Source organism: Portunus trituberculatus, chromosome 14, assembly GCF_017591435.1.
Source record: "Portunus trituberculatus isolate SZX2019 chromosome 14, ASM1759143v1, whole genome shotgun sequence".
Lineage (NCBI taxonomy): Eukaryota > Metazoa > Arthropoda > Malacostraca > Decapoda > Portunidae > Portunus > Portunus trituberculatus.
In genome coordinates, this window is record NC_059268.1 from 8,766,684 (window position 1) to 8,779,183 (window position 12,500).

The following is a 12,500-nucleotide window of genomic DNA, read 5'->3' on the forward strand; positions in this document are numbered from 1 at the left end:
GTGAGCCTTGGTGGTATTTACATGGAAATAGCGTTCAGCTGCATTAGGCCAAGGAATGCGAGGGAGAGGAGAGAGTCTCGTGTCTTGGGAAGGATAGGATCGTTTAACCTCTCCATTATCTACCCACACTTCCACTTGCGAACATCTACGCGTTCCTCTCCTCCCCCACACACGTGAAAAATATATAGAGATAAAGTATTAATGTACGGAAGATATTGTTATCAATGTCTTTTCTTTTGACTTTCCATAATGATACGTCTAATGGTAAAAGAGATTGAAACTCGTTGATAGACTTGTCCATTGAAAGAATACCCGCCTCTACATTAAAGGCATGACACACGCGTCCACTTTAGCCTTGTTCAAGTTCATGTTTTGACTGATAACATTGGATTATTGCCGAACTCACTCCGGAGCTTCCCTATATTCAGAAGATCTCGCATTTAGTTTTGAACCTTTGAAATGATTCCCGCCCACATTTTACTTAGGCTGATTGCAGTTTGTGATGCAGTGGGCGAATAATGATGCTTGTGGCGCCCCCATGTGACTGAGGGCAACAAACATGGCAGGTGGTTTTGTGGCAGTGTGTCATAATGACGGTGTGGTTGCGGGACGGCAGGGGATGATTGTTGGATTTGGAGATAAGGTAGTACCTCCATACTATTGTGATTCAGACACCATACTCTTGTGATTCACCCACCATTAAAAATAGTTTTATTTTTCCATCAGAGCAATGAGGAAACTTTAGTTACTTTAGCTATATTATTGTTATTATCATGTATCCATCGATGAGCTTACTGAACGGGTGTGTGGTTTTGACATCTTACTTTTGCAGGTCTACAGGCAAATGTGTCAGTGAAATTGAATTAGGGCCTTTGTGAAAACTTTGAAAATAATATATTTTGTGTAGAAATGAGCAATGAAGTGCACAGTTTCTGCGTGCGTAGTGAGCGTGTGAAGTGAGAAGTGAGTGCTGAGTGCCGGTGCGGCATGGGCGAGGCAGCGGCTGACGCCAGTGGGGGAGTGTGATGCGTCCCCGCGCCTCTGCCACGCCATGATGGCGCTCTTCGGGATGGTCTGGCTACTCAAGGTTCGTAAACACTTGCGCCACTGCGCCCATTGCCGCGCTCATCTGAGAACCTGCGCACACTGTCGTGCGCGGCCGTCACCCTCCCTGCCGTCCATCATCACCTCGCGAGATTCAACCAAAGAGTCATGTGCTCAGGACTCCGCCTCGCAGACCTCTCCGCCTGAGCAGGATCGGGCCAAAATTTCTCTTGACTTAGTGGCTCACCGTCCAGCCTGCGAGGATGACAGCGACAGTCAAGAGGGTCCCGAAGGGGAGGGGCGTGGCCCTGGGCCGGGTGAGGAGGATGCCAGTGAGGGGGAGGACAGAACAGTGGAGGAAAGAGTTGAGCCTCCACCCATGTCAGAGGCAAGTGAGAGCGACGGAAGTACTATTCCTTTTGACAGTAATGTGTTCCCTGCAGTGACTGCCTCCACACCGCTCCCATCACTTAGCCCAACTCCCCCGGTTCGTGAGGGGAGTATATCCCCCAGACGGCCTCAGAATCCAGCTGTCAGTGTAGCCCAAGAACCTTGTGAAAGTGTTTCCGGCTCCTTGGCTAGTCGTGTGTGTGGCTTGTATGGCGAGGATGTGCCGCGACGTGACCCGACCACCGCTGATAGACGGAGGTCACTCTGTTCCATGAAAAGACGCAGCTTACCTGAGGTTGAGGATGAGGAGGCTAAAAATAACAGGACTTCCACACTTCCCAGACAAGCCTCTACTGGTAGTGGTTACCGTTTTTGTTACACTCAAGGACACACACATCCCAATGCTTACGTACCTTCAGCTGGGTCAACACCACATCTTCCACAAAATACCAGTAGTTCCCTTCCCACTTGGGACAAAACTATTCATTACTCACACATTAGTCATGTTTCCACCAATACAGTTTCGGCTGTAACGCCACATGTTACACAGCCGCCACTCTCCACACCCTCAGGTCTCCTCCGAGAGGCACCAGTATTAACACTGGATCCACGCTACCTGCCGGGGGACGTGCTGGAGGGTGCATATGGTGGCTCGGATTCTAGTTCTCAGAGTGGTTCGCGCAGTTCGTACAGCGACCACAGCTTACCACCTCCATTGCCCTTTTCCGAGGGAGCTATTCACTACCTCCCCGCTCCCCCAGCTGTCAGCAACACGACTTTACAGTATCACCACCAGCTGCTTCCTCCCCCTGCAAGGGCTGAGAGTATCTACGGGAGACGGTCTGAGGTGACCAGGCCATCGAGTCCTCCCAGCCAACGCGTCCACTACAGAGATGGAGTATGGTCTATCCCGACTCGTTCCAGTGTCTCCACCTTCCTGGGGGCTGAATACCCCAGCTACGATCCCACTACAGTGCCGGGTCGGGACCGCCGTCCTTTCGGTCAGGTGGATACCCAGACTTATTCATCGCAGGGGACCCGAGGCACCCTGCCCAGGACCCGCATCAATTCCAGGTATCAAGGCTCACCAGCGCGTCAAACTCGGAGTCACTCTCGCAGTCCGAGCCATCCCCGCATCAGACTTGACCAGCTGGAGGGAGGCAGGCCACCTCCGCTACCGGACTGGGGAGGACCTACCTCGGCGAGAACCTCGTACTGCGCACTGCACGGTTACAGCAAACCAAAAGGTAAGTGGCTGCAATTGTACCAGATGTTAAACATTTTGCCAGGCAGAATTTTGAGCACAATTTAGCACGAAGTAATCACTGCTTTCTGTTTGCTTTTTCTTGCGTTATTTTTTTTTTTACTTTTATTTGCAGAACGAAAACCAGTATACTGACTCACTCATCGTGTGCCCCTCCAGGAAATGTTGTGTGTGTGTGTGTGTGTGTGTGTAGAAGTCTGTGAAAGACTACTTTATTTGTTTTGTTTTGTTCAAGAAGAATTTACCAGAAAGGTTTTGGATGTACCGACAATATAATTATTCTTTTTTTCTTTGTGTCCAAGTAGGGAAAATACCAGTGGGAGGCAACAAACCTTCCACTGGTATTGAAAAGTGTTCCTGGTCTCCTGAAGGCAAAGCCTGTCCACGAGACTTTAATCTATCCTCGTGGTAGAGATGCCTTGCTGGGGGTCAGCTTGCATCATATGAAGGGAGGATGCCACCCGGAAACACTGGCTGCCTCGATGAAGCTGCGATCCCGTCCCCGCGCCCCTCGAAGCCAGGGCACCATCCTCGACACTAGAAGGGAGCCGCCCCAGGTCGCAGTTCTGCTTTAAGTCGACTCGTTACCCTGAGTCACGTGACGGCTGGCGGCGACGCGCTCTTCAGGGAAAATATTTAGGAAAGTTTTCCAAGCTAAGGCTCCTAAAATTAAATTCATAATTCACTTAGTTTGCTCCTTCGAGGTGGCAGGTAAGATATGCCCCGTGAATTGGAATATACCGTATTTCTTACCTCGTAAGACGCCATTCTATGACAAAAAAAAAAAAAATAAATAAATAAATAAAATAGATAAAAGGATATCTTTTGTCTTACTATCTGAAGCTGAGGATTGTAAGTGTCCCTGTCCTCACAAGCCCGAGACACGTAACACAGACCTGAGTAGCCTCGCTGTACAGTAACTAAATCCCTGCAATGGCTGGCTAAAGTAACTCTCTATACCTGAAACCACTTTGGACTTGCACAAGGCAGGAACAATAATCTCTCACTTATTTACTGGGATACTGGCTCGAACACTATGTGTATACATGATGCTAGTCTGGATATCAAGTCTGCACTGTCGGTAACCTAGAATAAATTTAATCAAAACAGCAAAATATATTTTTACTTTTATTAAGTACAGGCAAAGCATTTATCAGCTAATGTGATTTCCTTATAGAGTATGTGTGATAAATCGTATTTGTTAACATTTTGTTTACCTGAAAAAATTAGGTTTTATTGTACAACTGTCAAACTTGAAATTCAAAAGTTTATTCTCCATGTACCCAGTGTAGCAGCAGCAGCAGCCTTTATTGGAATAATGACGCCACTGACGCATCCGAGGAACATTTTGAACATTACTGTGCTTGGCTAAAAAAGCCTCGCCCACTGCTGGACGCGTGGCAGGCAGTGTGGCAGTGTAGCAAGGAAGCAAGCAATGATGGGGCTCAGAGGAAGTACTAATTATCAACAAAAGTACCTCCTGAATCTCATAGTAGTTTAAATTTGCTTTGAAATAGTGGTAAATGAATATGACTGGACTGATAATAAACATGTTTATATGTAAATAACAGGAAAATGAAGAAGTTTAGAAAAACATAACTCATGTATTCAAGTGACGGTTATCTAACTAACATCAAGGTTTTTTTTTTATGTTATGAACGTAATCACTCACCTTGTTACATGTAAAGTTTGAATTTTTAGAATTGCATTCTTACATAAGATTAACTTACTCTTATGCTTTATTATATAAAACTACATTGCCTTGTAAAGAACATTTACAGATAATGGGGGTACTACATGGCTGCAGATCTCTGAAGATTATTTGAAATAGCTCACTTGTCAGAAAGAGAGTCAAGTGTGTATGTTGAAATATTTTACCCCTTTATTAAAAGCAAAGTTATCTTCACTGAGAGGTTATATTAGACAGCTGCGCAAGGAATTTTCATTATTGAATCTAGTCAAACTTTTGCTAATGCATATTAAAAAGAAATATTTAGCCTTCCAGAAGCTGAGAAAACTATTCTGAAATTATATTTTCTTATACAAAATTAAATTCTATAGAATTATTCAAGAACAAATAGGGTTCGATGTTTTAAGCCAATTAATGATAAAAAAAAGACCATATTGATGCGCAACATTAACAAATTATCAGTTTCTAATCCTGTATTCTTGTTTTATGGACGCATTGCACTTCTACACCCGCCGGAACAACTCAGGAGCCAAGACCGTGTACTAAAAATGACGTTATTTCGTACATATTATTGATAATAGCAAAATGTAATTACCAATTGTATTATTAGTCGTGACACGTATTATCATTATTATTAGTTATTATCTTTTTTATTTTTTTCTAATATTTTAATTGTTATTATTATTATTATAGTTGTTGTCTTTTTAATTGTTAACATAGATGCTATCTTACTCATTATGCATTTTCCTTCTGTAGTTATCATATTCACTTTTAATTGAACTTAGTCTCTCATCATGAGTACCACCACTAACTACCACAAACAAAAAGAACTACCACCACCACAACCGCTGCAACCACCACCACGCTGTAACCCAAGGCCAAAACAAGGAACAGCCTGTCACCGGCGAACATCCTATATTGGTGTACAGAATCGCGGCATCCTGTGGGCAGCGGGTCAATACGCCAGAGGCTGCAGCGTGGTGGCGGTGGCGGGAGGCAGGAGGGAGTGGTAGGGGTGCTTCCTGCCAGGCCCAGTGGAAGGAAGACACGCGAACCACTCCAGCGCCGAGCCTGCGGGAAGTACTGACTCCCTCCACCCCGACCTCGACCCCGCCCATCCACCCAAACAACGTGACTTACGGTGCTTCACTTATTTTTGGGGGGACTCGGCGGCTCCATCTGCACGTACGTCTCGCTTGAACTCGTCATGGCTGGCAGCGGCAGGTGATGTGTTTTTCAAGGGCTAACACGTTTCTCTCTCTCTCTCTCTCTCTCTCTCTCTCTCTCTCTCTCTCTCTCTCTCTCTCTCTCTCTCTCTCTCTCTCTCTCTCTCTCTCTCTCTCTCTCTCTCTCTCTCTCTCTCTCTCTCTCTCTCTCTCTCTCTCTCTCTCTCTCTCTCTCTCTCTCTCTCTCTCTCTCTCTCTCTCTCTCTCTCTCTCTCTCTCTCTCTCTCTCTCTCTCTCTCTCTCTCTCTCTCTCTCTCTCTCTCTCTCTCTCTCTCTCTCTCTCTCTCTCTCTCTCTCTCTCTCTCTCTCTCTCTCTCTCTCTCTCTCTCTCTCTCTCTCTCTCTCTCTCTCTCTCTCTCTCTCTCTCTCTCTCTCTCTCTCTCTCTCTCTCCTCGGGGATACGTGTGCTTTTCAGGAGTTTTGTTTGAGAGAGAACTATAAATAGATGCGCGCAGGCTTGGAAATTTCTTAGTTGGCGAGTGTTTGAGTTAGGCAGTGAGGTTTTTTTCTTGCTTGGATTCAAATTGCCGCACCTCGACTTTTGTTTCTACCTCTGCCAACATCCGCGGCCGAATTTTAAGACGAAAAGTAGGTGAGTGCATGAAAAGTTACTGAAAGAATGTGGATAGCGGAGAATCGTGGTGAAGATGAAGTCTAGACAATATTGCTGGTATGTGTTGTAAGGGTCGTGGCGGTGCTGGGGGATGGATGTGGCTAGTAGTCTCAAGTGGAGTGTTGGCATTGGTTAATTGCATAGCGGCACGTGAAGCTGAGAGGCACAAGTGGGCGGCAGTGTTTTGGAGGACATGATATCCTCTGTATTGTGGAAAGGAAATTAATGTGTTCTCGTCAGAGGTAAGTATACATTTTCATCAGATGTTGTTAATTATCAACTAAAATGATCTTGTAATTGGTGCAAGCATTATCTCTCGTGTATAAAAACGTGAACTCCGGTGTTGCAATGCCGCAGTCTTTTCGCCAGGACAAGCCACGTTAGTAATGTTAATGTTAGTAATGTTTAATGTTAATGGCCGAGCTAATTCCTCTTTCTCATTGTTTCAGGTAAGGGGAGAGAGAATGGTGCGCCTCTCCTGGTAACCGTCGAGGTGGCTAAGAGGTAACCAAAGTGAACTCCTGCTGGGTGAGTCTCCCTTTGTGTTTGTTGAAGAGCTCCATCGCTGCATCGTGTTACCTGCTGCCAGAACCACCCACTGTCCGGTTAGGTATCAGGTGTTGCTCCTCATGATACTAGTCTATTAATTTCAACATTGCACGAATTACAGTAATCGAGATGTACTTACTGAAATGGCCGTTGATGTGTTAATGTCTCGTAAGCAGAAATAATGTCGAGAAATGAGCGAGCGTGAACTTATCTGATGTCTGAAACTTTTGCTATTATGCAGTGTGTGTGTGTGTGTGTGTGTGTGTTTGTGTCACACAGGACACACACACACACACACACACACACACACACACACACACACACACACACACACACACACACACACACACACACACACACACACACACACACACACACACACACACACACACACACACACACACACACACACACACACACAGAAGAGCGCCCTCTATTTCTCATTTGCGTGTTTCTCAAATTTCCCTTTGTACTACCACACACAAATTTTCCCATTACCACCACCTAGTACAGGAGAGACGGGGGTTTCTGAGTAGCGCTGATAACGAGCCCAGACTCAATTTTCAAAGTGGGAACAAAAGTTTAGTAGCGAGGCTGCTGTCAGAAATAGTTATGGAGATGGTGAATATTCCTTACGGCGCCCGGAACAAAGAGGGGAGAAAGAGAATGTATTAATTTCTCCTGACCATCGTTGAGTGCTCGCAATGGTGATTTCACGAGAGGAGAAAGAACAAAGGATCGTAGTAAGGGGAGACGCCGTTTGTCACTGCCAGGGTGTAATAATAATTATGAAAAGGTTTTGCTTGTGTTCCTCGGCGTTCTCTCCTATACAGAAGTGATGGGCCAAGCGTGGTCAGAAAATGCCATGTTAGGTCAACCGAGTAGTAGGGATGAACAGTGCACACACACACACACACACACACACACACACACACACACACACACACACACACACACACACACACACACACACACACACACACACACACACACACACACACACACACACACACACAAACATTTTACTCCTTTATTTTCTTACGAGCACCACACTGCAAAATGCATCTTTTCTTTCACCAGCGGAATCATAACCCATTATTTTCCGTGTCGTTTATGTTTATCGTAGGTTCTCATTATATATTCCCTCACATCATTAGCCTATGCTTGTGTATTGTACTGAAGTTTCATAATTGCAAATGGAGGCAGCCACTCACCACCCTTCAGAAAGCAAGATGTACAGACGAGGGGGAGAAATAGAGAGGGAGAGAGAGAAAAAAAAAGAAAGAGAAAAGAGAAGAGGGAGAGAAGGCGTACAATAATAATTTTCCGGAGAATTCTACTACATGGAGGAGAAAATTGTGCTCCACCCCTTACTTCTAGCTAGATAAACACCCTTCACCCCCCCCCACACACACAGAGAGAGAGAGAGAGAGAGAGAGAGAGAGAGAGAGAGAGAGAGATGAAATAAAGAAAATGACAAAGCAAAAAGAGAAGCACTGAGAGATCAAGGTCTGATAAGTATAGAAAATGAAGAAAAATGCGAAGATAAAGGAAGAGATGAGTGTCAGTGAGAGAAGAATGGCAGAGATGAACAAGGAGAATGGATAGAAGATGAAATAGGTCATAAAATGCTAATATACTATAGTGGAAGAGAGAGAGAGAGAGAGAGAGAGAGAGAGAGAGAGAGAGAGCCATGAAAATATATGTTGAGAGGAAGGAATGCGATAAGTAATGGAGCATGAAGGGGAAAAAAAGATCATAATAGTTTGCTCTTAGGCAGAAATGGGCCACATATTACAGCGCCCTCACAGCCCTGCATGGCCGGCCCTTGTAATGGCCGCTGCAGCACTAAACCTTACAGAATGGAGGGGGGATGTCTTTAATGATATCACTGGACCTCTCATTTGCAGGACTATTTGCAAACCACTGCCCTATTCATTGACACAGCAAAGGTTTGAAGATTTTTGTTCTATTTTATTTTTTACACTCCCCCAATTACACTCAAGTTTCTCGGTAATTGTATCTAGTATGTGCTTAAAGAACGTGCTGCATATCTTAATTATGTTAATATCACGAAATCCTGTGCTCATGCGAATATCAGAACATATAAAGCTTACAAACACACGCAATATGGAATGACGATATTTGAAAGAGGTTCAGACATTTTGCTGTGATGACTTTCCATGCCAGGGAATTTTACGGGAAATCAACAATGTTCATACTCCGTGATAGGATTCTACTCGTTTCATAATAAAAGGGGTAAAGCGAACTGAATAGACAGGGACACGTGTAAGGTTTCTCGGGGGCTTGATCAAATGTAACCAGAGCGAGAAGGGCAGGCAGTTCCATGCGATTGTATTACCTCTGTCCTCGTCCGTGTTCTCCATGTACTGTTGTTTGCCGGAGATATATTTTGCAGTGGACATGTTGCTCCCCTGACGGACGCAATAAAAATCGAACCGTGTTAAGTAGTAGTAGTAGTAGTAGTAGTAGTAGTAATAGTCGTAGTAGTCGTAGTAACAGGATTTCAGTTTTTGCCCTATCTGATAACGGTACAAAAGCTTTCGTAATAATAGTTTCCTTCATTGTAAGATGTGCAAATACCATTACTAGACTTATCTCTCTTGCCAAAATTATACTCGACAAGTAAAAGCAAAATGAAAATAAAGAATCTCTGAAAAGCAAAAAAAAAAAAAAAAAAAAAATATGATGAATTTGTCTCGGCTGTCAGTAAAGTAAAACCTGAAAACTTCCTGAAATGATGAATAAAAGAGACGAGGAAAAAATTATGATATATTTATCTTGTGAGTGTCAGGCAACTTTCGCGTTGGAAAAATTTTACTTTAGCCTTGAAAACCAAAGAAATGCAAAGGTGGTGAATTGGTGGCGGTGGCTGTTTTCACCGCTCCTCATCCTCCAAATGCTTCGTCTTTGTAACATATAGAGTCATGTATTCAGAATAAAGTTGCGCATAGGAAAAGAAGAAAAGAAATGTATGAAAAATGACAGCTCACAATTTGTTGATAATGTATAGTCGCTGATTTTCGTTATCTAGCGTTTACTAGCGACGATTTGTTTTCTTATTTCTTCATTTTGTTTTTCTAAGCGGTTAGTTTACTGAAATATTGGACGTAGAGTTTCGTGTTCAAGTTTGACTGACGAGCAGGTGATATTCGTGCGTCGTCTAGTGGTTTGCAATCATTCATATGCTACCTAGGAGAACCTAACTTTGATGGCGTCTTCTGTCAAGGGAAGCATCTGGATGGAATTGACCGTCACGAGATGGCACTATAAATACACATGCTCCCACTGGTGTGCTGGCTTGGTCCGACCACCGTCTGCTTGTAGCATATATTGCTTGTGATGGTGATTCCTCCAAGATAGAAATGGAAAAATAACCCACGTATTCCATAACTCAAAAAGAAGGTTAGTGAGAAGACACTTTTCTTGAGAACGAAATCGGTCAGGAAGAAAAAATAGCAACAAATTTCCATATCACAGAATTCCATACAAGTCTTTGAAGATAAATGATGCATGAAGCAATGCATAAAGATTTTCCATGTTTACCTCCCCATCATGTATGGGAGGGAAAGGAGTGTCTGCACGATTAATGTACTATTTCTGCTTTACTCATCATATTCTTAAACATCACATAGCAATCTGATGAAAACAGTGAAACTCAGAATGGTCTATATATGTTTTCCATTGTTAAACCCTCCATCCTTTAGTTCTTTTTTTTTTACGTCTACATCTCCAAGGGAAGGCAATTTCTCATACAAGTCAAATCCTCCTCCACGAACAATTAATTACACTGACATTTATGTACAAGTATTTATATATGCTGCACACCTAGTCGAGTCTTACGCAGAAGCGGTTGTGTTGTCTTGTCAGCATTGTGAAAACCTTAATTGAATTCAGAGCAGTTCTCCCGTCGGCTGAGTTATCCTCCCTACTGAGTGATTTGTCAAGATTTTCAGGATGAATCTGTTGGTTTGGTTGGCTGGAGTGAGGTATGTCAGTTTCATTATTCCTCACCATTAGAGCCATCGCCCCCTATATATAGTTTGGAGTCTAGAAATATATAAGCCGTCTGTTGTAAGCCCGGATTGGAGTACAGAGCGGAGAGATAACGACCAACTGTTTATCATTCTCTTTAGACCAAGGTAGAAAGAGAGAATGCAGAATGTAACTTGTGGGGAGGCAGATTTAGCATTCATTTCCCTATACTCTATTGTGTTATGTTGAATATTCAGAGACAAAGGAAAGAAACACAAACACCGTGTAAATTATCAGATGCCGATTTGCGTAGTGCTCATCATTATTAACGCTCTCAAATTTGTTTTTCTAGTTTAATGAGCAGAAAAATTAAGGATTATCTAATGTATCTAGACATGAGAGAAAGTGAGAATGTGAAGTGAATGAGATTGCATTCAGGATAAAGTGGAAAAGATAAAAGAACCCTCAGATAAGAAGGTTGAAGAAAAAAAGGAGAGACGCAGTGAAAAATGGAAGATGAAGGAGAATCAGGAGGGTAACATTAAGACTCTGACAAATAAAACGAAAATGAGAGAAAGAAAAGGGTAGAACATTAATAGTAAAAAAAGGAGCAATATGTATAATGCTATCCTAACAGAAATACATACTTAGAAAAAGGAACCTCATATATAAAACTACTGTGATGAGAGAGAGAGAGAGAGAGAGAGAGAGAGAGAGAGAGAGAGAGAGAGAGAGAGAGAGAGAGAGAGAGAGAGAGCATCATTAATCAGCTATGACAAAAAGGAAAAAATAAATGGAGTTTCAACCAGCGGAGAACAAATTAATTACAGGTAAGTGGGTGATAAGAGACGCGAGTAATTGTGGTGCAGTGATTATGGAGGAGAGAAATTGCTTGAAAGGAGAGCCACGTCGCATAAGATTACCAGAGTGCTCCCTTGGGTCGTCCCGGGTCATTTTCGGCTATTAATGGACGCGGGGAGTACGGAGTGAGAGGAGCAGAAAAAGAAGACCAAGGAAGAGAGTGTCAAAATGGAACTCTTCATTTTTTTTTTTTTTTTTTTGTTGTTGGGGAAATTAGAGTGAAAGACAAGTTGGAATGGTGTCGTGGTTTTGTTGTTGTTGGTGGTGGTGGTGTTGTTGTGGCGGTGGTGGTGTTGTTGTTGTTGTTGTTGTGGTGGTGGTGGTGGTGGTGGTGGTGGTGGCAGTGGTTCTTCTTCTTCTTCTTCTTCTTCTTCTTCTTCCTCTTCTTCTTCTTCTTCTTCTTCTTCTTCTTCTTCTTCTTCTTCTTCTTCTTCTTCTTCTTCTTCTTCTTCTTCTTCTTCTTCTTCTTCTTCTTCTTCTTCTTCTTCTTCTTCTTCTTCTTCTTCTTCTTCTTCTTCTTCTCCTCCTCCTCCTCCTCCTCCTCCTTCTATTATTTAGCAGTCATCCTTACTTATAGGAAATGAATAGCCGTTATATCAAACAGTTTCATGAAGATGTAATTGTCTCCCATATCAGAGTGAAGCAGTAAACATATCAGGATCTTTTCTGCTACACGCGCTGCCGCCTCTGGAAGCTACACTTGACATTAGAGGCATCTGTCCCTCCTTCCTTTAAAACATTAAGCTGATCCCGTCTTTCCTCCCCTCCTGTACACTCAACATTTATGGCTACTCAAGCGAATGCAGGAGAGGCCGTAATACCTTGACGCTTTCTTCATGTATCAACATATGCGTTCATACACAGACA

At 43.3% G+C, this 12,500-nt stretch overlaps 1 protein-coding gene across 6 annotated transcripts in view; it reads left to right on the forward strand.

Moving 5' to 3' along the window:
* The first annotated feature begins 836 nt into the window (after nucleotides 1–836).
* The window catches only part of LOC123503556 (disks large 1 tumor suppressor protein-like), a 610,283-nt gene continuing 598,619 nt past the window's right edge, over nucleotides 837–12,500 (forward strand). For 2 of the 6 annotated variants that reach the window (XM_045253417.1, XM_045253421.1), the window contains exon 1: nucleotides 837–2,681. In XM_045253417.1, the coding sequence (XP_045109352.1) occupies nucleotides 1,052–2,681 (1,630 nt within the window). In that variant the 5' untranslated portion in view covers nucleotides 837–1,051. The remainder of the gene's footprint in view (nucleotides 2,682–12,500) is intronic. The other 4 variants (XM_045253416.1, XM_045253419.1, XM_045253420.1 and 1 more) reach the window with 4 other exon arrangements.